Source organism: Salvelinus fontinalis, unplaced genomic scaffold (assembly GCF_029448725.1).
Source record: "Salvelinus fontinalis isolate EN_2023a unplaced genomic scaffold, ASM2944872v1 scaffold_1426, whole genome shotgun sequence".
NCBI lineage: Eukaryota > Metazoa > Chordata > Actinopteri > Salmoniformes > Salmonidae > Salvelinus > Salvelinus fontinalis.
Genome location: NW_026601635.1, coordinates 1 through 27889, shown reverse-complemented (window position 1 = coordinate 27889; position 27889 = coordinate 1). Strand labels below are relative to the sequence as shown.

Genomic DNA, 27889 nt, shown 5'->3' with positions numbered 1-27889 from the left:
CATAGTCTGTAATATGGAGGGCAGCTCTCAGCATGTCTCCCACATAGTCTGTAATATGGAGGGCAGCTCTCAGCATGTCTCCCACATAGTCTGTAATGTGGAGGGCAGCTCTCATCATCTCTCCCACATAGTCTCCAATATGGAGGGCAGCTCTCAGCATGTCTCCCACATAGTCTGTAATGTGGAGGGCAGCTCTCAGCATGTCTCCCACATAGTCTCCAATATGGAGGGCAGCTCTCAGCATGTATCCCACATAGTCTGTAATATGGAGGGTAACTCTCAATATGTCTCCCACATAGTCTGTAATGTGAAGGGCAGCTCTCAGCATGTCTCCTACATAGTCTGTAATGTGGAGGGCAGCTCTCAGCATGTCTCCCACATAGTCTCCAATATGGAGGGCAGCTCTCAGCATGTCTCCCACATAGTCTGTAATGTGGAGGGCAGCTCTCAGCATGTCTCCCACATTGTCTGTAATATGGAGGGCAGCTCTCAGCATGTCTCCCACATGGTTTCCAATAAGGAGGGCAGCTCTCACCATGTCTCCCACATAGTCTGTAATATCGAGGGCAGCTCTCAGCATGTCTCCCACATAGTCTCCAATATGGAGGGCAGATGTGATCGGGGGGCTGAGGTGTTGATCCAATTCACAGGCCCCTGTGTTGACAGAACAGAGGGAAAGCATTGAAACATGCTAACAGGCCCTCTCCTCCTTTCTACTTAAAGGCAGATAGCAGAACATTGATACACCACACCATTCCAACCACTTGACATATAATCAGTGAGACAACATGCCAATGGAATCAATATCTGGGACTAATCACGCAGGCTGTCTCAAAGTTAATGAGAGTGCTCTGAGTGGCACTGTCCCAAATCATATAAAGATATCAAAAGATTAAAGAATCCAGAGTCAAATAGAAGAACACACACACTCAAAGGGAATTTATTTGTCAAGAGTTTTAATAATTTACTAAAAAAAGAGTGTAAAAGTCACAGATCTCTTCTCCTAGATTGATCTGTCTCATATTCAAAGTGATGGCAGATGTAACAAATTTGCAAACTTGTCCTCTTTTGTACTTTAGTGTACAAGTATTGGCATTACACCCTTGGCTGTATTTGAATGAGACTTCATATGCATATATTTATATTTGAAAAAGCCAGTGCCAAAAAATACTTCATAGGAATCACTTAATATAAAGTAAATCAAACCGGCGTGAAATGTACAGCTTTGAGAAATTCCCAAAACACAGCTGAAAAGTGTATACAAACATGCTAGGAATTGTACAAATAGCAGGGCTATTTGAGTGGAGGAGCTCAAGAAATAGGCTTTTCTGATGGTTTGCTTGACATCATTTGGGACCACCGCTGAAGTAAAGCATATTAGTTAAATATACAACACCCAAGTAACTCTCAAATACATAACATTGAAGTCTATTGCCTATTTCAAGTTTATTTAGCAGGAGAGAGAGACACTTTATAAATATATCTTTGCAGTATTAAGAACCTTAACTTAAACTGATTCAATAAAAAGGCTAAAAGTCAACATTTCAATAATTGAAAAAGTTTAAAAGTATAGAACTAAAATGCATTGTCTTTAATAAAAGATGTATACTGTATTTGCCTCTTCAAAAAGAAAGTTATGTATAAACCCCCATCACCATCACGTGGTTGTTTTAGAGAGGTAATATATATATATATATTTATATACATATATATATTTGAATTTATATGCATGATATACTATATATAAATATGTAATTTTAACAATTTTTGTTACAATTTCCTTTAAAAGGACAATTTCCATTTCCGACCAAAGGCGATTGATATTAAATTTGGAAAGGGCCTTGATCATTTTTCTGTGTTCAAAATGTCGTTTTAAATATTAAAAATAAGTCTCAATTCTTTGCAAATGAATTTTTTTACAATATAAAGATTTGTCAAATAGTATTCAGTGTGTTCATATCTACAGCAATACAACTGTTACTTCCAAAAGTAAGGAAAAAGTGTCATTATCAAATGCTTTTCCCCTCACAGGAAATTGTTGTGTTCTTCACCCTCTTATGAATGTTGGTATGAATTTCATTACTAAACTTTGAGCCATTACAACCACAGTTCTATACAAATGTGTCAAATTGAAGGTAAGAAGCTGCTCTGCTGCTGTGGTCAGTTGGTTCCCTGGTTGTGCAGTGTGGGGCAGATACAGGACTTTATGCATGTGACTCCCAGGCTCCCATCCTACATGAGGCTTTTATAGCTCCCAAGGTATCACTGTCATGGCTGGTAAGGGACATGGTCCAATTCTTCATGCAGGACCATACTGTAATTCACATAGTCCACCCTTTAACATGCCTCCTACATGGCTTCAAAAATCTTTAGTCTCACAGGAACAAGGTGAAAAGTCCTCCTGTACAACAATGCTGATCTGATAATGACAAGTGTAACACTGAAATGTCCTATTATGACAATAAAAAGGGCATAGTTGGATATCTCCATCTTCTCTCTCAGGCTGTATGTGCCTTTTCAATGTACAATGGTTGTTGGCACATCACATCTTACAAGAGACGTTTTCTAAAGGTAAGAATTGCACTAGGCTGGTCTCACGGCTGACCAAACTGTTCATGTTCAAAAGTCTCTGTACTGTACATAGGCGTTTGTTTGTTTTCCCAACCAAGGACCATCTGTTGTTCTCCTGCCACCATTTTGGCCATCAATCCACTGAAATATGGCCACGATTCGATCAGAGATCGCATGATAACACCAGGTGTAAAAGGGGTCCATAAATCTCGTCCCATGCGTTCATTCATTAAAAGAAAACAGACCTCCAGCGCTCTCTGGTGTCCAGGCAGAGGCATTGCAGGCAGGCAGGCGCACATGACCTCAGAGGCCATGGATTGTACAGTACTCAGTTTCCTCAGCTGTCCATTAGTAAGTCCCATCGCTAGAGCATGTTGAGGACGGCATTGTACATCTGTGTGAGCACGGCCAGGTGGACGGGCAGGCAGGAGCGGCGGTCCTGGGTGGCAGGGTTACACGTCAGCCACGAGAGGGCGTTGTACTGCTCCAACACAAACCTACAGCAGGACGCAAGACATGAGCACCAGGGTTTGGGGTTAGAGAACACATAACATGAACATACATCATAGTAGATGAAGTGTTGTCCTCTACAGCCTACACATGATGCAGGCATACAGCTACTACTTCACCACAGAGGACAAGTCAGTGACAATGACAACCTATGTGTCGGAGTGAGAGAAGAGGAGATGTTGGGGTATTACACAGGGACTGGTGTGTCTCCCCCCCCCCAACCCCCCCCCCCCATGTCTCCCTCCCTCCAGACTGGAGCGCTCTCCTGGGGGAGCACTCCCTCCACTCCATCAGTCGCCAGCTAGAGTGAGCTTCTAAAACATCTATTAATTATGTCTATTCCATTTTTACACAGTAGGAGAAGGTAGGATGGGATGGGCAGTGGGTACAGGGCATACAGCAGAGACCTACTAACCTGAGCACGTCAGAGGTGGTCTTGGAGTCCAGAGGGTGAGGCGTCCTCTTAGTGGTCTTGTCTGAGGTCGTTTGATTGGGCTCGTCTGATTGGGCTGTGGTGATGGAGATGTGGTGGTGTAGCGATGCCTGGAGGGGGAAAACACACAGTAAGTTGCTGAACACACACAGACGTACACACACAAAATAACGAATGCACACGCACACGCCCCCCACAGGCACAAACAAAATCAACGAGTTCATGGATCCCTTACCTTGAGGAAGAGTGGACACTGGTTCTGAGCCTGAGGGCAGGAGGCCCAGAACCAGTGAGGCAGGCTGTCGGCCTGGGCAGTGGAGACATAGTATCCCAGGGCTAGAGGCTGCTGCTTCAGCTCCTCCGGAGGGTTCTCCCTAGACAGAAGCCTCTCTCCCTGACTCTGGAGGAGCACATGTGACAGACGGAACATTAATACTGGGGGCAACATGGCTGCCAAAGACCAGACCACACAGCTGCTCTATTTTCGACTATAACAGATGTCTGTGTACTGAACATTACAAGTACACCATAGGATTTTAGTTATGGATCATAGCGCCACACCATAACACAGGCAAAAACTCACCCCGCTGAAGAGTAACAGGCTGACCACGTGGTTCTAAATAAATTTAGAAATCTATGTTATTCAATTATTGCACCCACTGCTCGCGCGCGCCAACGAGCGTCTGCGTTGCCAAGGGCTAAAATAGAAATCAGTTCTATTTCTGACTCATATCGCGCTGCAAGTCCTGCCTCTCCCATCTCCTCATTGGTTTATAGAAGCAGGTACCCACGTGCCATCTCCTCATTGGTTATACCCACGTGGGTGACTGAAAGACGAACGAGGTCAGTGGCGGTAATGCACCTAATTTATGAAAGTTGCCAATCGCAATATAAAGTCAAGAGAAGAAAAAGCCTGGAAGGAAGAGAGATGACTAGAAACGATTCGGTTGACCGTTTTATGTGTGGATTAATTGGCGGAGTAGAGGACCTTGTGCATTTCAGGTAAATTAACAACTCAATGTTTATATCCCAGGACAAATTAGCTAGCAAGTGCAAGCTAACTAGCTAAATTGCCATACATTTTTAATGCTTTTCGCCCTTTCCCGAAATTAATATAATTGGTTCAGAGTTTGTTTTGATATTTTAACCTGCGTGTCGTGATCATGTTTGGTGTAGGGGGACAAAATTAATGTATGCACGATGGAGCACGCGCACAGACGGTTTGGGTTCCGTGTAACAGATTCCGTGATAGAAATATAAGGTCATTTCCGATTGAGCCTGCATACGTAGTGTTTCCCGTGAATAAAATCTCTGCTAAAGCAGGAACACTCTGAAGCTGATTTTCCGCGATACAGATTAAATAGGGCCCTCACTGTTATTTTAAAGCAGGATTCTAGAACATTCCAATGTCGCAAAGGACATATGGCCACCAACAGTATCAGGAAAAGTTCAGCATAATTCACATGAATCGAGTCCCAGCCTGGTTCCTGAACTCACCCTGTTATGCTGGAAGTGTGAGCTTCCCCCCATGCCAGAGGGGGAGCCAGGGGAGGGTACGGGGGAGGTGTTGGGGGAAGGGTGCAGGTTGAGAATGTCATGTCCTATGTCATTCTCCAGCTCATCGGGGAAAGGCAGGTCGAACATGTCATCTGGAGACAAACACAGTCAGCTAGTCAGCTATAGACGTACACATGTAACTTGTCATACACAAGAGGTGTAGACTACACCGTGTAGTCCAGTGTATCTTCTTCTGAAACCATTAAGACAGTGACAGTTCCAAAGGGAGCAAGCAAACAATCCTTAGACAATTGTGCACCCTGGTGGGTTTTAATTTTTCTTTTTTATCAGGTTTTTGCTTTGGCGGACGTTATTTTATATTGACATTTGTCTATAAAACTCATGGATGCAACTGTTTATGTCAAATGTTTTGTTTTCTACTTGTAGCCCTGTTTGTCCTGAAAATAAAATAGTAAAACACTTCATTGTGAAGCTAAATATAAGGGCTGGACATGCAAATAAATGAAGGTCAGATAAATGAAAAGCCTATTTTTGCTGGGATCTCGGGACTGAAGAGGTTAAAAATAGATGACAGATGTGTAGATAAATGGGTAGGCACTTATGTGTGAACTGCACATAATAATAAATCCAGCAACAGCTATTGTAAGATACTGAGTACACAATAGCTAGTTACTGATATTAAACCTTGCGATTTCCAGCTCAAGTATATAGTTTAAGATATTTTTATTGTCTCTAACATCTAGGTTGTATTGAATAACCTTGCATCTAAATACACTCTGCTACAGTATGACACTCCCAGTTAGGGAGTGCCAACATGGAGGTCTAATGTGGAGCCCTTACCGGCGTTGTCCTCTGTGGGGTAGGAGCTGGCGGCCAGCTGGGTGGTGGCGGAAGTTGGGAATACCAGGATGTGGGTACAGGAAGCATCCTGGGGGGTGTTCAGCTGGGACGTCTGCAGGTTGAGGGCCGTGCTGCGACCAAACACCGAGCCCATTGTAACCGCATCTGCACACACAAACAATTTATTATCAATATGTTATGTAAGGTTGCATTGTGATTTACCTCAATAGAGCTCGCGGTGTGTCGGCAAAGAAATCAGTTGAGTGTGCTAAAGTTTGTATTGCTGTGCACAATGTCTTGCAGTGCAGAGTGGCTGTACTGTAAAACCCACTTGGCAGAACCTTGCAATCTCTATTATGTCTGCATTACCGTGTGCTGTGAAGTGAGTGTGGCAGCACAAAGTGCTCCTTCAATGTGTGGAAGTGTAATGTGTTCCCTGAGCGCAGCAATGTGTCTGCTCCTTGGTGTTGTGCAGAGCTAACCCTCCACGCATTACTACTGCCATCTCTATTAAGGTCGTACAACCACTGTACTGTATCGTGCATTGGGGCTAAACACACTATTACACTGTTCACCTCTGGGTCATAACATGGTGTACCTGCAACCCCAGGGCTTTTAGAGTGAGCTTCTAAAACATCTATTAATTATGTCTATTCCATTTTTAGATCTGAAAGGTACATTAAACACATCATCAATGGGCCGGCCCAGTGTGCTGATGATGCTGTTGCTAACCTGGCATCACCACGATGGAGCCCTGAGGCTCCATGGCAACCAGGCAGGCACTGAGGATGGAGGGGGAGTCCGCGGAGGAGATGCCGCACATACGACACGCCTCCTTCAGCTGGCGACTGATGGAGTGGAGGGAGTGCTCCCCCAGGAGAGCGCTCCAGTCTGGAGGGAGGGAGACATGGGAGGGGGGGAGAGAGAGTTAGGTCAATACAGGGAATGGTTCTACAGTCTACTGCCATCTCCTCTGGATCAACTGAAATGATTTGGCTGAAAATATAGAGATTTGAAAAATCTGCCCTAAACAATATCAGTAACAATATCACCAGCTTCAGCTTAACTTAAAACGTTGTCATGATCCACCTTGGAGATTTTTACAGCAAACAGCAAGGACAATGAGACAGAGTTAGGCATTCTATACTGTTCTATACTGAACTCACCTTTCAGTTCCCCGTGTCCTAGTCTGCCCAGCCGACCAATCACGATCCTCCATGGCAGTGAGGTCATCTGGATGATGCCGACACACCAGTCCCATAACTTCTGCAGCCCCATCTTCCTGGCCGAGACCTTGGGCCGCCGCACTCTGAAGAGGAGCAGGGAGAGAGGAGAAGAACGTTTGGTAATGTCTACATAGCATTACCATAGCATAACCTGTATTAATTCAACAACCAAATAGGTGCATGCTATTCTCCTGCAGATTGCGAAATGCTACAATAGTGTCTGACTTTAGCCTAGCCTAGCATACTATGAAGACACAATGAAGGACAAAAAAGCCCAGCGTATGCTTCACATTATCACAACTAGCACATTATCACAACTAGCACATTATTACTAGCACATTATCACAACTAGCACATTATTACTAGCACATTATCACAACTAGCACATTATTACTAGCACATTATCACAACTAGCACATTATTACTAGCACAGTATCACAACTAGCACATTATTACTAGCACATTATCACAACTAGCACACACCTCTCCAAATATATCCTCCACTTTCCCAGGCGCTGAGTAACTGAGTGACTGATTGACTGACTGTACCTGTTGGGCACGTCGATGTTGATAATGCAGGTCTCCAGTAGCTCTCCCTGTTGGTCGGTGCAGGACACCAGGATCCAGCGCTGGTCGTGGGACAGGCAGTAGCCCACAAACAGCACGTTGTACCTGGGAGGGATCTCTGCCCACACCTCCCCTGGCTCCGGCATCTTGGCACGGGTAGGACCTAGGATGTACGGGGGAGAGTAGCCCTGTAGAGGGCTGGGGTGCTGGGGAGGGGACAGGGGGAGAGAGAGAGAGCGAAAGAGAGAGAGGGAGAGGAAGAGAGTGGGATTGTGAGACAGTTGAAGCATTTATTTACAAGTTAACCCAATGAGTCACACCGGATTTCTAACCCCTTCTAAACATTGTGTGTGAGACCAACCATAAGCCTGTGTGATTACCGGGGGCTGATTACCGGGGGCTGATTACCGGGGGCTGAGCTAGAGTTGTGTTTGTGAGACAAGGGCGGATCCCGAAGGGGCCTGGGGCCGAGTCTTTTATACTAAATCTGTAGAGTCCAAATGGTTTGAGCTACAAACTACTAAAAGCTATCTATGAAAAGCTGAGACTCATGTTCAACATGTTCTACTCTATGATGCTCACAAGCTACACAAGAGTGGTTAGAAGGCAAGGAAGGGGTTATTCTACATAGATCATAGGAAATCCCAGGACATAGTGTCTATAATACTGTAATTAGCTCACATAGTTACTGTCAAGCTCCAAACACTTGTCACTGACTAGTTGGACATTCATTTCCCAGTGATTTCTGTACTAACAGCATTTTTTTCTTTTGAGAACATTATTTTTATATTGACATTTGCCATTAAAACTCGTGAATGCAACTGTTTATGTCAAGTTGTTTTGTTTTCTACTTGTAGCCCTGTTTGTCCTGAAAATAAAATAGTAAAACACTTCATTGTGAAGCTAAATATAAGGGCTGGACATGCAGATAAATGAAGGTCAGATAAATGAAAAGCCTATTTTTGCTGGGATCTCGGGTCTGATAGGGTTAACAATAGATGACAGATGTGTAGATAAATGGGTAGGCACTTATGTGTCTAAAGCCTGTGTCTGTTTAAATGAGTGTCCAGGTCTCAGCCCCCGGTAATCCGCCCCCGGTAATCAGCCCCCGGTAATCACACAGGCTTATGGTTGGTCTCACACACAATACTTAGAAGGGGTTAGAGGTAGCAACACGTCTGCCACGCTGATCCTCAACACTGGAGCCCCTCAGAGGTGCATGCTCAGTCCCCTCCTGTACTCCCTGTTCACCCACAACTGCATGGCCAGGCACGAGTCCAACACCAGAAATTAAGTTTGCAGACGACACAACAGTGGTAGGCCGACAACAACGAGACAGCCTATAGGGAGGAGGTCAGAGACCTGGCCGGGTGGTGCCAGAATAACAACCTCTCCCTAAACGTAATCAAGACAAAGGAGATGATTGTGGACTACAGGAAAAGGAGGTCTGAGCACGCCCCCATTCTCATCGACGGGGCTGTAGTGGAGTAGGTTGAAGCTTCAAGTTCCTTGGTGTCCACATCACCAACAAACTATCATGGTCCAAACACACCAAGACAGTCATGAAGAGGGCACAACAAAGCCTATTCCCCCTCAGGAAACTAAAAAGATTTGGCATGGGTCCTGAGATCCTCAAAAGGTTCTACAGCTGCAACATCGAGAGCATCCTGACTGGTTGCATCACAGCCTGATACGGCAACTGCTCAGCCTCCGACTGCAAGGCACTACAGAGGGTAGTGCGTACGGGCCAGTACATCACTGGGGCTAAGCTGCCTGCCACCCAGGACCTCTACACCAGGCGGTGTCAGAGGAAGGCCCTAAAAATTGTCATAGATCCCAGCCACCCCAGTCATAGACTGTTCTCTCTGCTACCGCACTTCAAGCGGTACTGGAGCGCCAAGTCTACATTTTTTACATTTACATTTAAGTCATTTAGCAGACGCTCTTATCCAGAGCGACTTACAAATTGGTGCATTCACCTAATGACATCCAGTGGAGCAGCCACTTTACAATAGTGCATCTAAATCTTTTAAGGGGGGGGGGGGGGGGGGGCAGAAGGATTGCTTTATCCTATCCTAGGTATTCCTTGAAGAGGTGGGGTTTCAGGTGTCTCCGGAAGGTGGTGATTGACTCCGCTGTCCTGGCGTCGTGAGGGAGTTTGTTCCACCATTGGGGTGCCAAGTCTAGGACCAAAAGGCTTCTCAACAGCTTTTACCCCCAACCCCTCTTTTATGCTGCTGCTACTCTCCGTTTATCATCCATGCATAGTCACTTTAACTATACATTCATGTACATATTACCTCAATTAGCCCGACTAACCGGTGTCCCCGCACATTGGCTACCCTGACTATTTGCATTGTGTCGCGCCACCCGCCAACCCCCTCTTTTACGCTGCTGCTACTCTCTGTTAATCATCTATGCATAGTCACTTTAACTCTACCTACACGTACATATTTCTGCAATTAGCCTGACTAACCGGTGCCCCCACACATTGACACTGTACCGGTACCACCTGTATATAGCCTCACTACTGTTATTTTCACTGTCACCGTACTGTTTTTTTTTGTATTTCTTTACTTATCTATTGTTTACCTAATATCTATTTTTTTACTTAAAAATTGCACTGTTGGTTAGGGCTTGTAAGTAAGCATTTCACTGTAAGGTCTACACCTGTTGTATTCGGCACGTGACAAATAAACTTTTATTCAATTTGAAGCCTTACCTCTGGGCTCTTGAGCACAGATTCTAGGGTGGAGGCAGGGCCGAAACCGGTCAGAGACTTGATGTGTGTCTTTGTGGGTAGGAGGCGTCTGCACTGGGAGTAGGCTGAGAAGGCCAGGGCGCGCAGGTGCTGCAGGTACAGAGGGCTCTCACCACTGGCTGGCTGGAGCAGGTACTGACAAGGCACCACCTGGACAACACATAGGGAATAAACACTGGTATGAGAGCAGCTTGACCTGGGGAGATATTCATTACTGTTGGCCGTGATAGAACACGCCAGAATATGTCTGAAATGGAACCCTATTCCGTATATAGTACTCTCCATTTGACCAGAGGGCTCCGGTCAAGAGGAGTGCACTATACAGGGATTAGGGTGCTACCTACAGTCTCCGTCTCTTTACAATATATACAATCATAATATTCAACGATACAGAAGCTATAGAGAGAACAGTAGGGTATATGAACCTACCTGTAACACCAGAGCTGGTCTCATGCTCTCCGGCAATGTCTTTAGCATCTCTGTGTAGCAACGCAGCAGCCCTAGTAACCACACACTGCCCGCCTCCACCTCCTCTCCCTCCTCCTCCTCTCCACCTCCTCCGCCATCCTTCGCTCCGCCTGAGCACAGGAAGGGGTCCACCACATAGATAACGATGGCCGGGGGGTGGGCATGGCTATCGGCCGAGTCCGCCAGCGTGGGGATGCCGATTCGCTCCCGCTCCGCCAAACTTGTAAATTAGGCAGAGACATGATTAATATCCCACTATCATAATAACATAGAATACTGAATAATAACATAGAATACCGAATAATAACATAGAATACTGAATAATAACATAGTAAAACAATAGCAATACAGAAGCATATATGCCCTAGCATAGATTTTCACCTCTCAGGGGTCTCTGCTGGCTGGCTGGGTGGGGGTGGTGGTGGTGTGGCATTGGGGGTAGTCTTGGCCTCAGCGGCCCCTCCTTGGGTAATCTCTGCTGAGCCTGGTTGGTCCGAGGCTGCTGCCGTGGGGGTGGGGGTGCTTCCTGAGCTAGGGGCTGCCGCTGGCTCTCCCTCAGCAGGGACCCCGGGGCCAGAGGGGGGCTGGCTGGAGGAGGGGGCAGGCTGGGCTGAGGAGGGCGTAGGGGCTAAGGGAGGCTGATGCTTGGGGGGTATAAACAGACTACTGTCCAAAGACAGGGCAGACAACTGTGGACCTGGGTGGAGGAAAACATAGAGGAGAAGTTAGAGATGAAATGCACAGAGTAGTTTGTGTAATACCAATTTAGTAAGACCTGAAATACACTACATGACAAAAAGTATGTGGACACCTGCTTGTCGAACATCTCATTCCAAAATCATGAGCATTAATATGGAGTTGGTCCCCCCTTTGCTGATATAACAGCCTCCACTCTTCTAGGAAGGCTTTTAATTCGGCCACAAGAGCATTAGTGAGGTCGGGCACTGATGTTGGGCAAATTGGCCTGGCTCGCAGTCGGCGTGCCAATTCATCCCATAGGTGTTTGATGGAGTGAGGTCAGGGCTCTGTGCAGGCCAGTCAAGTTCTTCCACACCGATCTCGACAAACCATTTCTGTATGAACCTTGCTTTGTGCACATGGGCATTGTCATGCTGAAACAGGAAAGGTCCTTCCCCAAACTGTTGCCACAAAGTTGGAAGCACCGAATTGTCTGGAATGTCACTGTATGCTGTGGAGTTAAGATTTCCCTTCACTGGAACTAAGGGGCCCAGGCTGAACCATGAAAAACAGCCCCTGACATTATTCCTCCTCCAAAAAACTTTACAGTTGGCACTATGCATTGGGGCAGGTAGAGTTCTCCTGGCATCCACCAAACCCAGATTAGTCCGTCAGACTGCCAGATGGTGAAGCGTGATTCATCACTCCAAAGAACACGTTTCCACTGCTCCAGAGTCCAATGGTGGCGAGCTTTACATCACTCCAGCCAACGCTTGGCATTGCGCATGGTGATCTTAGGCTTGTGTGCGGCTGCTTGGCCATGGAAACCCATTTCATGAATCTCCTAACAAACAGTTCTTCTGCTGACATTGCTTCCACCGGTAGTCTGGAACTCGGTAGTGAGTGTTACAACCGAGGACAGACAGGGTTTTTTTACGCGCTACGCGCTTCAGCACACGGCGGTCCCGTTCTGTGAGCTTGTGTGGCCTACCACTTCGCAGCACTTACAGTTGACCGGGGAAGCTCTAGCAGGGCAGAAATTTTATGAACTGACTTGATGGAAAGGTGGCATCCTATGAAGGCGCTATGTTGAAAGCCACTGGGCTCTTCAGTAAGATCATTCTACTGCGAATGTTTGTCTATGGCGATTGCATGGCTGTGTGCTCGATTTTATACATCTGTCAGCAAAGGCTGTGGCTGAAATAGCCAAATCCACTCATTTGGAGGGGTGTCCACATACATTTGTAAATATAGTGTCTCGATAGAGAGTTAGGTCTATATCACATAAACATCACAAGGGTAGGGTTAATAGGGACAGTAGCATAAACGATATAATACATGGCAATCATAAAGCTCAGTTTCTTACCTAGCTGCCTTCTGCAGGCTCGGGCATAGAGTTTAAGTTTTCTGAGGTTGTCCATGTGTTGCTGTCCAGCCCATGGCCCTGTGAACCACTGGTCTACCTTCCCATCCTCCTGCCTCTCCTTCTCTTTCTCCTTCTCTGTTTCTGTCTCTGTGTCCACTGCCCCCACACGCACCAGGCCATCTCTGGACACCTTGGCCAGGGGTCTGTGTTTCCCCAACCGGCATGTCTGAAAATGGACATAGGCAGGGGTCAAGGGCTATAGATCCTATACGCAGTATCTCACCTTGTTTGCATACATATTCACACATTTAAACATCTATTGGTAATTACTGTATATTCTGAAAGAAACAAGTAAGAATTTCCTGGACGAGAGGGTTGTGATACAGTAGATGTAGATGACAGGACCTACCTCGTAGACAGCGCTGAGCTCCTGGAAGAAGACTTGTGCCCCAGCCAGCAGGGTGTCAGAGTTGGGGCAGAGCACCAGGAAGGCCACGTCTCTCTGTCCCCCGTACGGTTCCAACAGCAGCTTCTCCCAGAAGGGCAGCGCCAGGGGCGACAGCGCCAGAAAGTTACGGTCGTAGTAGTCGTAGTAGCCCAACAACAGGGTGGGAATAGGCAGAGGCTCTGGCGACTCCTCGGACCCTGGTCAGAAGCAAGATCATGCATGTGAGACATTGTACTGTATTATGGGATGCTTGACTGGATTAGCTAAAGGTGAGGTCTAATTTTCTAAAATTCTTATTTGATTACATTTCTCATGTCATCCTTTGTACTGGCAATATCAATATAATACAGGGCCTACTCCTACATTGACATAAGAGCATGATCCAGTATGGGCTGCTAAGAAACATTGCAATCCAAATTAAATATCTTTGTACTGACAATATTGATAATATAATGTAGGGCCTACTCCAAAACTACTAATCTTAAATTCACATCTCACATCACATGCTGAAATCCAGACGAAAATCAGGCCCAAAGTCATCCACAGTTAATGTGGCTGCTAAAATACACTACAAAGCAAATTACTAGAGACTGAACAGTGCTCCTGGTGGCTTACCGTAGGAGCCCCGTCCAGCCATCTTGTGGAACTGTTGCCATGTGAGCGGTCCTTGTACGTGCTGGATGTTCTCCCATGTCCGGCCCATCCGTTTCTTCTGGATGGCGTCCTGGAGGTAGGGCTGCAGTGACAGCAGCATACGCACCACGTCCTGGGATGACAGCATACTGATGTCCAGCACTGGGGAGAGACAAGGAGACAAGGAGACACACACACACACACACGAGAACACACACACACGAGAACACAAACAAATACATACATTACATAAATACACATCATACACATTGAACGTCACATCACACAACAGTCCGAAACTAACAAAGAGAAACATGGATTTAAACTTTGAGTGAATGGATTGATCTTGCTTGTTTTTCCATTATAAGAAAAAAAAGTATTTTGTCTCTATAACTCTCTGTAATCAGTTCACCACAGATAGACATCACCACTGGCACCCTCCTACTACTACACTCTTAGAAAAAAGGGTTCCAAAAGTGTTCAGCTGTCCCCATAGGATAACCCTTTTTGGTTCCAGGTAGAACCTTATGGGGACAGCTGAATGAACCCTTTAAGGTTCTAGGTAGCAACGTTTTTTCTAAGAGTGTATCATCCCTTGACATCCTTTTATCATCCCAGCCAGATCACTCCTCCTTACTATTGGTGTGAGGCCAGGAATGTAGAGCGCTGCTTCTCACAACAGCCGGATCTACTTTCCCTCCGGCGGGGTTATCCACATACTGCTGCCCCTGTACCAGCGCGTTGTAACACTCCACACACGCATCACTGCCATCCACCCACTGTTTGTCAGCCATCCAGCTCTGGATTAGGGCCCCCTGGCGGCCGTTGCAGGAGCAGGAAGGAGGGAGATGCATGGAGGCCAGGGAGGAGATGGGCTGGGAACACTGCTGCTGGAGGAGTACCATAACAGAGGAAGGGGCAGGGGAGGAGTCCTGGGGGCGCTTGGCCCGGGGGTCTCCCATGGGTGGGTCTCTGCGGCAAAGCGCCAGTCTCCTCTCAGCCGCCTGGCCCACCTCCGAGCCCCTCCCAAAGATGTCCAGCTCGTCCTCCAGGAAGAGGCCCGTGCCGTGGGCCAGCCGGCGGTTGACGATGGCGCTGAAGCCGCACATGCAGCGGTACTGGTCCTCAAGCGTGGAGTCGGGGATGTACACGCCCACGTCGGCACCCTTCACGTTCATGTTGCAGGCGCAGATGCAGCAGCTGTCAAAGTTGCGGTCTTTGAAGACATTGAGGACCGAGTCAGAGAGAAGCAGGGCGGCGTACAGGCTGTGGGCCTCGGGTATTGGGGGGCTGGACGTATGGGGCTCAGCTACGGAGCTCATAGGCAGGCTGGTGGAAGGCGTGGAGGTAGGGGAGCTCAGCTCTGTCCCGGTGCCCTCCTGCTTCACCGAGCCCTGCCCGCTGGCCGTGCCAATGCCTCTGGGGGTGCGGGGGGTACGAGGGGTGGGGACAGAAAAGCGGGGGGTGGCAGGGGAGGGTGAGGGGAGGATGCCACCGGTGGTGCCCACGGACAGGGCGCTGGCACTCAGCTGGGAATACTCCTGGTCCCCAACACTGGGGATGTTGCTGGAGGACAAACACACAAAGAGGAATTGGTGATCAGACAGACCAAAATACTTATCCCCAAACCTTCAAATTAGACTGTCCATAAAAACTCCTCCTTAACAGTTTATTGATAGCTGTAAATTCAGCATGGCAACGCTTAATACATATTTTATGAACATCCATCCACCTTTAATAGAACTGGTACAGTACTTACACATATCCATCTCTGATGAATGGGGTGTGATGAGAGGGTGGCAGGGAGGAGTAGTGCTCCATCTTGGGCAGCAGGGCCCAGGAAGGCCGGTAGTAACACTGGTCAGGCAACTTGAGGGGGGGCAGGCACTGGCTGGGGAGGGTCCGCAGCGGAGCAAACATGGAGCAGCCCATCTGTGGCTGGACGGAGGGGACACGGTACACAAATGAGAAGTCCTGAAGAGGGGGATGGGGAAGGAGAGCTCATTGCAAATGGGTCCCCACAGTAACAGGTCACAATGAGAGACAATTAGCACTAAATTAACACTGTCATGAGTTGAAACAGGCTGTGTGAGATTTGAGGTGTATTGAGAGGTTCAGGTATTTGGTTCCACATACCAGTAAGTCCCCTAGCAGGCCAGGTCAGCAGGTACAGTATAAACATGCTACAGCAACATCAGACAAGATCAAACCAGGCAGTAAGGTTTACATTAACACTGGTAGGCTGCATAGTGCCCTGTAGCTACTTTATTTTAAAGGCCCAATGCAGATGTTTTTATATCAATTTAAAATAATTTATAGGTAACCTGTAAGTACCTTACTGTAATAGATTTCAAATAACAAATAAAAAGCAAATAACTTTTTCTCAAGCAAGAATTTTGATAAGACTGTCTGGGAGTGGTCTAAGGGGTGAGGCAAAACTGAAAACGAGATGTTATTTGGGGAGAGGTTTGGAACTCTATTTGTTATTGGTTTATTAACCAATTTACCGCATGGTGATGTCACCATGGAAAGCCGAAACTCCCGCCCATGCAAACCTGCTGATTAGAAGGTCCTGTGTAGATTATATTTTCAACCAGCAACTATAAGGAAATAACACTTTAAGCGTTAGTTTCATCACCTGTTGTACAATATGATACAAAAACAGGAAAACTGTATTTGGACTGCACTGGGCCTTTAAGCCTTTTCACCATTCTATCATTAACCATACCACTAACCATATCTACCAATTTGACAACATAAATAGATTACATGGTGTCACTTTTCATGGGACTCATCTCACTTTACAAAGTCAAACATATTATTTTTTAACATGGTAAAGTAAAACATAATTGTCTGTAATCTACGGTAGTCTTAATCATGTCCATTCCCATTGCTTCTGTGATGCCTCACCTTGATGTCCTCAGGTTTTGGACTGGCCATGCCCTCTTCCACCTCCATCCGGTACTCCTGGAGCTGGGTGGAGGACAGGGGGCCCAGGGGGTAGTCGGAGCCCGCCGAGGGGGCTGGGGGCTCCTGGCTGGGGGTGTCACGGTATGTCATGATTGGGGAGAAGGCCGGGTGCTGCTCCAAGGAAGGGGGTGTGGGAAACATCCGCTGGAGGTCTGCTACTGCTGAATGGAGAGAGAGAGGGATGGGGGGAGGAGATGAGGGGTGGAGAGAGAGAGAGAGAGAGAGAGAGAGAGAGAGAGAGAGAGAGAGAGAGAGAGAGAGAGAGAGAGAGAGAGAGAGAGAGAGAGAGAGAGAGAGAGAGAGAGAGAGAGAGAGAGAGAGAGAGAGAGAGAGAGAGAGAGAGAGAGAGAGAGAGAGAGAGAGAGAGAGAGAGAGAGAGATGGACAGCGAGAGACAGACAGCGAGTGATTAGAGAGACATAGAGAGTGATGATGTGAGAGAAGTAGAAAAAAATGATTATTTTTCCCAGGTCACGCTAAACTCAGCCAGGATAACATGCATAAGATAACAAACAAACTGCGGAACAGGTGTACATGTAAAGCTGGACTCACTTGAAGGATAGGGCACAGCCACCCTCCCTTCCCTCCGATCTTCACTTCCTGATACCAGGACCCTGGCTGTGTGCTGGTTGGGGCAAGCAGTCTATACATTATTATAAAACACAGATATAAGTAGCCTTGGATAAAAGCGTTTGCTAAATAACATATATTATGTATTATTGTGATGTTGAGTGTATTACATTTTGTGTAAAGCGGGAATGAAAATGGAACAGATTTTAGACATGCAGTAATTCTTAGAATGTTTCTCACCCTAAGTTCCTCCTCATCCTCGTCGAAGATGTTCTCCAGGTCTGAGATGAGGACCACCAGATCAGTCTCCCTGGTTAGAGAAGGGTTTTGGGCTTTGGCCGCCGCATCATCGTCCTGCGGTGAGTCATCATCTAGAAACGCACAAACAAGACCATCAAAGACAACGCTCAGAACACACACTATGATCAATGTGTTGGGGAACATTTTTTATTTAGAATAGAATTTGTATATGGTGTCAACATTCAATTCATCACCAGCTTTGGGAGCAGAGCTAAAGATGGACATGGCGTCTTTCCCATCAGGCAGTGCACCGTTGCTGATCTCCTCTCCCTGGAAGACAGACACACTGTATTTAATTTCTTCTCCCTTTCTAGCTTGGGTGTCAATCAACAAATGTAACTTTCACTGTTAACAAGAGCCTTACTTTGGGGCCTCTTTTGCTGGGGTCTCGGCCCTGGCCCTTCAGTCTCTTGGAGGTGGGGAAGCTGTACTCGATGTCTCCCTCCTTGAAGTCGTAGGGGTCATCCCCGGGGTCCCCAGGCTGATGCAGGAGACCCAAGGTCTGGATGTGTGCCCTAACACACTCCTCCGAGATCTTGAAGCGCTTCTGTGTCTGCATGAATAGTCTGAAGGGAAATAAGGAAGGAAACTTAGAGTGATCAAGTCTGTGCGTGTGTGTGTCTTTGAATAATTAATGCACTGATCTCGCTCTCTCTCACCTCTTCAGTGCAACTCCCTCAGTGGCCTGCGTCTCTGTCTTTACTTCCACTCTGTCACTGGGGAGCTCTGGAGGCCTGAACTCAGCCTTATCAGCCCTGGGAGTCCTGAAGCCCCTCCACCAGCCTGCCCCAGCCTCCCTCTCCCTGGGCCCCAGAGGGGCTGCATACAGAGCCGTCTCACTGGGTTCCATCAACCCCATCCCTGACGCCCCATCCGGACAGAGGGCCATGCTTACAGAGGTCTCCAGTACTTCAGGGTCCTGTCCCCCCCGTGGATGGGGGCTGAGCGTGGGGGGTAATGGGGAGACAGGGGAGTGGAGCAGGGACTCTGGAGCTTTCCTGCCGGCGGAGAGGGGCTTGGGGTACTTGCAGCTGGGCATGGGATCCAGGGGAGGGTCCAGGCTGACTAGGCCGAGCTGGGACCCTCCAGATGAGTCTTGTTCCAGGCAGGCCTCCTGGCCCACAGAGAGGCGGTGGTGGAAGGGGGTCATGGCGGCGGCTCTCTTCGGCTGTTTGTCGGCTTTCTCGGGTTTGTCCGTGGCCTTGTGCTTGAGCAGGGAGGGAGGGGGGAGGGCCGGGCCAGAGGAGGGGGTGGTGTTGGCACCAGACGGAGGGTTGGCAGAGGAGGTGTTGGTCTGCTGCTGCTGTTTCTGCTGCTTTAACCTTCAGGAAGAGAAGCAGGATAAGATGGCAGACAGAACTGGAGTGGCAGGTGAGGATGCTGTTTTTAAAACTTTCCCTATATTGTACACATTCAACTCGTGATAACATATCTGAATCATATCATATAAAAAATACCAACATTCACAAGACAAATACATATATTTTCACCATGTTCTCATTATTTATACACAATCTATTTCAATATGCTTCACATAAGTAGCACCAGACTTTTGGTTAAAAGCAGTGAAATGCCTAAAAATGAAGCCCAGATGTCTAGCTGGCTGGTGACATGCTGGGCGGCTGGGGCACTACCCCCAGATGCCAACCCCCGTGCCAACCTGGAGCAGCTGCATGGTGTCCTCTCCTCTGGGTCGGTGAAGTCCCAGGTGGGCACCCCATTTGGCGCCTCCTTCTTTGGCGTCACGCTACTGGGCCCACTGCATCTATGGGCACACAGAGAGGTGTGAGGGCGCCAGTCGTGTCACCGCACATCAACAATAACAATCCCACAGCAGATGCCAGGAGATAAATAGTGCTGAGTCTGGATCTGGGCCCCGGTTAGCCAGCAGCCAATCTGGACACTCACTTGTGTTGCAGTTGGTTAAGATAACACTCCTTCCACGCCTCATGCACCACCTGATTGGTCAGTTTCTTCCCAGAATGTTTTGGGCTGTTGGTGACCCCCATGGCACTGTCCTGGGCAGGGAGGACGCTGGACACCGTTGTCACAAAGCCACTGTCCGCTGAAATAAACAACAGATTACATTATTCAGTGGAGTTTGCTCCCTTGGGCAAGGCTGTGGGTGGATGTTTTAATAGTGCATAGCAGGAGACACTTTACTAGGACTCTTCAGCCATTGAAAAATTGTAATAAGACACTCAAGATTTACTCTGCAGCTATAGCGGTGTTTGTTTGTTTGTATCAGCTGTTTTATCTCCTAATTTGTAAGACTTTCATTAAGCAGACTTAATTGAATGTGGATTAGGATGCTGATGATTCAGTTTCAGTGAGTTACAAACCAATCTCATTTTTCTGAGGTCTTACATCTTCAGCAAAATATCTGTATGTTCAGCCCTAGACTTTGTCCTAGATGAGGATATAGTAACTACTCTGTGCGTTGTTTCATATGAAGCGTATGGATTGAGTAATGAGGACAATTATATGGATTGTATTGCAGTATTGAGTTGTTTTGTTGAGTAAATAGGACTGATTCAGAGATGATGTTATTCGTTTTGGGAATGCAATTATTTAGGGTGAATTTCTGGAGTTTTTGGTGGTGACATGGTGTGTGTGTGTGTGTGTGTGTGTGTGTGTGTGTGTGTGTGTGTGTGTGTGTGTGTGTGTGTGTGTGTGTGTGTGTGTGTGTGTGTGTGTGTGTGTGTGTGTGCGTGCGTGCGTGCGTGCGTGCGTGCGTGCGTGCGTGCGTGCGTGCGTGTGTGTGTGTTTCAGCACCTGAGCAGGGCTGTTCAGGTGAGGTGGGGGGTGTGAGGGGGATGCTGCAGTGAGATGGGTCTCTGCTGCCCCCCTGGGCTCCCGGTGCAGGTGGGGGCTCCTCCACAGGCAGGTCGCCTTGGGCAACCAGCACAAAGGCTGCTGGGTAGATCATCCTCACACCACCTACAAGAAGACGAAAGAGTTTAGTTTAAATCCCTCCAAACACTCACACCTATACACTCTTATACACGTCACATACTTTTCTTGTAGCCTATACACCCAGGGCAGCAGTGCATTAGCTTATCCTTGCATGGCCTACAGTTGCTGGCTGGTACTGGGGCTTAGGGAGGTCTAATTTCAAGCAGTCCTAATCAATGATGAGGGGTCAGGCAGCCAGTCAATGGGTTGATTAGAACGTGCTGTGTGTCTGTCAGTCCCTGGAGCTTCCTTGAAGTCCCCTCTCCTCTACTCCCCTGTCTTCTCTTCTACTTTCATTTTCTCTCCTCTCCCCTTTCCTCCTCTCCTATCCTCTAGACTTTCCTCCCCTCCTCTCCTCTAGTCTTCCCCCCCTCCTATCCCCTAGTCTTTCCTCCCCTCCTATGACCTAGTCTTTACTCCCCTCCTCTCCCCTAGTCTTTACTCCTTACCTCAATGCACCCTGAGAGACAACACTAGTCCCTTAAGAACTCTGGATCCACCACGTATTAACCACCTCCAGTACTATTTATCCTCATACAGACAATGGCCAATCGAAGCTGAAACTAAAATCGCTGTTGTTTCCTGTTGTTCCCTCTTCTGGTCTGATAACAATAATACATTTCAGTAACACAATAAAAACACTCTTGACCAATAGCCTATTCTCACCTATAGCATATTGTTCATATACAGTGTATATATAAACAGCAAAGTGTGTCCATTTAGTTACATGCAAAGGTGGCAAGAGTTTTTTGATTGTCACCGTACTTACCTACGATGACCTCAACGGCCACATGGCTGTGTGGGTCATATGGTCGGTCAGTGCCCTCCCTCTCGGCGCCCATGCCCCCCGTGCCTGCGCCCCCTGTGCCCCCTTCTCTGTGGCGCTGAAGCACCATGGGGTAGAAGTAGCTCCACTCCTCCATCAGTTTTCTTACAGCTGGGTCACTCATCTTATAGGCTTGGCCCGTCAGGGAGCCCGCCAGACCGTACGGACTCAGGATCACTGCACAGTTGGAAGGATAGACAGACAGACAGACAGACAGAGAGTCAGATAGATGGACTACAGAGGTGCGGTATATCAGAAAGGACCATTGTCATGTTCAGATTCAGAGATTTGACTACACATAGTTATGACAGTGATGCTCAGGCTAAAACAGAGGCAGATAAAGACATCCAGTGGTCGTTGGGCTCTTATGTCTCCCTGTCCTCCCTGAGTATCTCACCTTGTACGGGGGCTGAGGAGATCTGGGCCAGGCGGGTGTGGTCATCAGTGATGTGGTAGGCAGGCTGGTGCTGGGCGACTTCTACGCTGGTGCACACGTTACTCTCCCCATGCAGGAAGAAGGTGAAGGAGCACGACAGGTGCTCACTGTAGGAATAGAGAACACACAAAGACAACATCAGTCATAGTCCTACAGCATAGAACCCTGTTCGGAGCTGTCAAGTACAATCAAGTAACATGGCAAAGTTGTTGGCCAGAGATCTTGGCCAGAGATTTCTGGAAATACTTTCCAATATGTTGCTGTTATAGCATGTAGTTACTTGATAACTAGGGTAACTGAAATACATGGAAACTACAAATTAGTCAAATGTGACTTACAGATTTCTACATACAGTAGGTAAGAAAAAAAATGTATAATTTGTCTTTTAGAAATCTTGGCTTATTGTTCATCTTCCAACCTATAGGTCCTTATTGTGGGGATAAATCCTAATTTCCCTATGATTGATTGTAGTAATGCTTATGTATGGCCTCTACTCTTTACAACACTTCCTGGATGCAGTTTATCACGGTGGTCTTTCCTTTATCACACATGTGTAATAGCTAACCCATTACTGCGATCTACTGTATATCTGAGGATGGGCTGGACAGCATTAACCACGAGATTGCTCCATTAATGTACTTTTTTTTAATCTATAACCCCCATCGCCTGGCTAGCCATATTTATACATCAGCAGTAAATAAACCCAGCATGTAACCTCCATGTGATTACCCTGCTGCCTAGTGCCTATGCAATATCTCTGTACCCCAAGGAAACTGGCCTATGTTAAGAGTCGTAATGGATCATCAATTCAATACACTGTCCAATACCAAAGCCACACATTTGGAATATAATGTTTTGGAATAGAATTAAGGACAATATCTCAGGGAGCCAGAAGGTCCTGTATCTTGTTACAGTAATTTTATTCACTGTTGATGTGACCTGAAGATGGCGCTGAGCGATTGGGGAGAGAGGCCAGTTTCTCTCCTACATAAACATTCCTCACATCCACCAAGAAAAACATAGCGACATAACAGCAGGCGGTTCCAGCACTGCTATCCAGACTCACACACACTGAGGCACACACAGACCACACATACACACTTCCTGATTTTCCCGTTGCTGCATCAGGCCAATAAATTCCCACTGGCCTCTGTTCTATAGTACTACACCTCCCATCTCAATCCTTTCAGTCTCTACAGCAGATGAGTCCCCCTCCACCCCCTCACTGAATGCCATATGAAGAGCTATTTATAGCTGTGAGGGGCGCCTTTGGGGGACAGTCTGTAGTCAAGAGTCAGCCCGCCAACAACACACACACACACACACACACAGCACACACACACCCACAGACACAAACTCACACACAGTCGGTTTGGGCCTAGCCTTGGCCCTACTGTATGAAAAGCATGCTTTGTTGTCTGATGCTGCCTCCCTATGGTGACCGTGCATCACTGACCAGTGTGAACTCATCCATAAGAGTGGGCAACAGCTCACAGGCGTTTGGGATGTAGTCATGTACAGAAGAAAGCAGTATGGGGACAATACTTCCCCTACTGTAGGATACTTCCCCTACTGTATGGAACAGTATAATGCAGTATGGGCACAATACTTCCCCTACTGTATGGAACAGTATAATGCAGTATGGGCACAATACCTCCCCTACTGTAGGGAACAGTTTAATGCAGTATGGGCACAATACTTCCCCTACTGTAGGGAACAGTTTAATGCAGTATGGTTACAATACGTTCCCTACTGTAGGGAACAGTGTAATGCAGTATGGGAACAATACTTCCCCTACTGTAGGGAACAGTGTAATGCAGTATGGGCACAATACTTCCCCTACTGTAGGATACTTCCCCTACTGTAGGATACTTCCCCTACTGTAGGGAACAGTATAATGCAGTATGGGCACAATACTTCCCCTACTGTAGGGAACAGTGTAATGCAGTATGGGAACAATACCCCCTACTGTAGGATACTTCCCCTACTGTAGGATACTTCCCCTACTGTAGGATACTTCCCCTACTGTAGGGAACAGTATAATGCAGTATGGTTACAATACTTCCCCTACTGTAGAGAACAGTATAATGCAGTATTTTTACAATACTTTCCCTACTGTAGGGAACAGTATAACGCAGTATTTTTTACAATACTTTCCCTACTGTAGGGAACAGTATAACGCAGTATTTTTTACAATACTTTCCCTACTGTAGGGAACAGTATAATGCAGTATTTTTACAATACTTTCCCTACTGTAGGGAACAGTATAATGCAGTATTTTTACAATACTTTCCCTACTGTAGGGAACAGTATAATGCAGTATTTTTTACAATACTTTCCCTACTGTAGGGAATGTAGGAATGAATGACAGTAAGAATGTTTGGTGGATTTGCTAAACTTCTTCTAAATTGTCACCTCTACTTTTCATATTTCTATTTTCTAAGCGGCCAAGTGAAAAATACTTATGACAAAATATACTTTTTTTTATCGTTCCCCTTAGTTTTACATACTGAAAATAAACACTTTATCAACCAATCATAAATACAATCTACATCTTAGTCATTTAGTACACACTGAGTGCATACATGCTTTGGCTTTTTCGTACTGGTTCTCATGGGAATCAAACCCTGGCATTGCAAGTACCATGCTTAACCAACTGAGACACACGGGACTCTAAACTATAGACTATAAACTATAACTTTGACAATTGTCCTCTCATACACTTTCTATCACCTCTGGAGTGTCTCCAATTCCACTGCCTCCACACACCGTTAATAAGTCTGTGTAAGCAGCTCCCACAACTTTCTCTTCACGTTGGTCATTTTATTTACTCAACAGTCAACCCCCCGGTTTATACTCAAAAGGACATTAGTCCTTTCCATGACTCCCCCATGACCCTTTCTCCTGACCACAGCCAGAGCAGGAGATCGAGGGAAATCTCCATGAAAAATGTTCAGACCAAAATATCACCGCCCAGGTAACTAGCTGGCTTCTCCCCTTCCTCCTCGTCTATACTGAGGAAGTGAAACATCTAGCAGTCAGAACACTGGCTGAGTCTTTTCATATTTCAACAGCGTGGCAGCGGGACGTGAGCTGAAAGTCTACAACCTAGACAGACTGGCTAACTGCGCTTGGTAAATCTACTGCTGCACATACAGCTGTTACACTGTCCCAAATAGTTCCACAACATGGGGCTTGATAACAATAATGACAATACATGTAATCACAACAATCATAAGATAATGCTTTGCTCCATTTCAAGCAACAACCCAGACCGACAAGATCAAAATGGCACTTGACTGACCACGAGAGCAACTACGCAACTAGAGGATCTTATAACCGTGAGATTGATGCAGCCTGTCCTTTCCAAAGGACATTTTCCTGCAGAGTAAGCGTGTGTGTGTCAGTGTGTGTGGACACTGGGTTCCCTGCCTGCTTCCTAGGGGGTGCTTACGCAGTACCGTGTGCCATATGATGCTTTAGTGGCAGGCAGGCAGGAAGGCAGGCTAGGCGGAGATGTGCTTTGTGCTGTATAAGCCGGGTATTAATAAATGATGGTGAAGCCTAGCCCCGGGGCTGACAGCACTGGAGGTAGAGAGAGGGAGGTAGAGAGAGCGGAGAGGGAGTGAAAGCAGCAAGGAGAGAAAGAGAGCGCTAGAGAGAGGAGAGAACAGGTGAGCGATTGAGAAAAAGAGGAGATAGCGAGAGAAGGAGAGAAAGAGGAGAGGGGGAGGTGAATAATTCAACGCCACACACTCAGATTCCGCTGCACTTAAAGCTGAGATCACAGCCAGGTTTAATGGCTTGGTAGTGAGCACAATTAATGCTTTTATGCTCAAAGCAATCAGACACTGCAGAGCAGGATAGGACCCATACACAGCCACATCATCTGGGTTGTTCCACGAAATGAGTGCCTTTTGAGTCCCTTTGATATTTTAAGTAGAAATTGTGTACCCATATTGATTTTTAAAAGCCTCTTAAATTAAATGAAGTGCCTTTTAATATAGAACACATGTAGAATTACAGTTTTTTTCCAACTGCTTACACACAAAATATTTTCATGTCACACGATTTTTGAAACCTCTCACTCAAAGTGCAAAACTACACACCAAATATCCAAAACTATAAGCTATTTCTCAGCCTTTGACTCAGTTGTCAATTGTGTAAAACACTTTTTTTCAAAACACTACACACAATTCTCTACCTAAAACACAAAAATCTAACAGGAAGTGACTTGCTTTCCTTTTCCAAACACAACCAATCAAAATGCTACACTTATTCACCAGGTCACACACACACTCCTCACATGTGCAAACACTAATAGCTTAACTGATCACAAACCAATCACTGCTTTACTGTAGTATAGGCCTATAAATAGGTCAAAGGTCAGATTACCTGGTTGGAACAAAGGATGCCAACAATGGACAGAGAGCAAGAGGAGTAGGAGGGAGAGGAAGAGGAAGAAGAGGACGATGGCAAAGAAGAGAAGGAAGGAGAGCCATCTCTGATGAGATTAGGGCAACACTTGTTGATCATGTGATCAACCATGGTTTGACCATGAGAAAGGCTGGACTGAGAGTCCAGCCCAACTTGAGTCGATTTACAGTGGCGTCCATAATTCGAACCTTCAGAAATGAGAACAGGTATGCAACTATCTAATGACTATTTTAGCATTACAGTAATGTACTGTCAAATACGTATGACTGCATAGTACTGCATAAACATTCGTAACTCTAAGCCATCCATTTACTGCACTGCATTGAATGAATGAGGTTGGTTATCATGCTGTACTACATTTTTTTGTAAATTGTTTACAGTTCCTATGCTGAACACATACTGTGTTTAAATTCTGTACAGAGTGGAAAGGCAAAGACATCATGGAGGACGAGGACGCTTGTTTACAGATGTACAAGAGACTGCAATTATAAATATGGTTTTGGCCAACAATGCAATTAGGGATTCGAAAAGATAAGAGAGCATATCTTGAATAATGACAACCATATTTAACAACATCAATGCTGTAAGCCTGTCGATCATACAACGCATCCTCCAACGGCACGAGTGACGATGAAACAACTTTACAAGGTGCCATTTGAGAGAAACTCTGACAGAGTCAAGAACTATGCGACATGACTTTGTAGAGGTATGTATGCAACACTACTTCCAGTACTTCAGACATACCATATTTACTCATCTGTATATCCTTTTGTCTGTTACAGAGAGTATTGGAGCTGGATGCCATGTAATTCGCCATGAATTTATTTATGTGGATGAGGTTGCTTCAAACCTCACCAAAACCCAGGCGCCGCGGAAGAAATGTAATAGGACAGAGGGCAATTACCAATGTCCCTGGACAGCGTGGGGGTAATATAACTATGTGTGCTGCCATCACTCAAAACGGGGTCCTCCATCACAATGCCACACTGGGTCCGTACAACACCGGCCATATGCTCACTTTTCTGGATGCAATTTACACAATGCTTGTCCCTGATCCAGATCAGGAGCCTGCTAGATTTGTGGTTTTATGGGACATTGTTCGTTTTCACCGGGCTGTTCTGGTCCAAAACTTGTTTGCCACCCATCCACAATTTGTAGTTTTGTACCTACCCCCATATTCACCTTTTCTAAATCCCATAGAGGAATTCTTCTCAGCCTGGCGCTGGAAAGTGTATGATCGCCAACCCTATGCCTGCATGCCGCTTCTCCAGGCAATGGAGGACGCATGTGGGGGACATAGAGGTTGCCTCTGTCCAAGGTTGGATACGCCATGCTAGGAGATACTTCCTCGATGTTTGGCAAGAGAAAACGCATCTT

The 27889-nt window shown here is 46.6% G+C and overlaps 1 protein-coding gene across 5 annotated transcripts; it reads right to left on the bottom strand.

Annotated features, from left to right (window-relative positions):
- Nucleotides 1-939: 939 nt before the first annotated feature.
- Nucleotides 940-22229, bottom strand: LOC129849294 (mediator of RNA polymerase II transcription subunit 13-like). 5 transcript variants are annotated; one of them, XM_055916223.1, is made up of 27 exons: nucleotides 22037-22229; nucleotides 21583-21816; nucleotides 20634-20798; nucleotides 19767-19923; nucleotides 19519-19623; nucleotides 18518-19180; nucleotides 18223-18424; nucleotides 18053-18128; nucleotides 17799-17929; nucleotides 17541-17631; nucleotides 16930-17150; nucleotides 15779-15993; nucleotides 14657-15585; nucleotides 14002-14181; nucleotides 13348-13583; nucleotides 12939-13164; nucleotides 11276-11591; nucleotides 10856-11114; nucleotides 10388-10576; nucleotides 7648-7871; nucleotides 7039-7181; nucleotides 6605-6763; nucleotides 5873-6037; nucleotides 5012-5163; nucleotides 3750-3914; nucleotides 3497-3624; nucleotides 940-3068 (listed from the first exon to the last, which is right to left on the bottom strand). In XM_055916223.1, exons 1-27 carry the CDS (start codon nucleotides 22212-22214, stop codon nucleotides 2936-2938), a joined length of 6042 nt encoding a protein of 2013 aa, XP_055772198.1. In that variant the 5' UTR covers nucleotides 22215-22229; the 3' UTR covers nucleotides 940-2935. The 5 variants fall into 5 exon arrangements, with proteins under 5 accessions (XP_055772198.1, XP_055772202.1, XP_055772199.1 ...); XM_055916227.1 differs by having other exon boundaries at nucleotides 15779-15957; XM_055916224.1 differs by having other exon boundaries at nucleotides 16930-17147.
- Between the last annotated feature and the right edge of the window lie 5660 nt (nucleotides 22230-27889).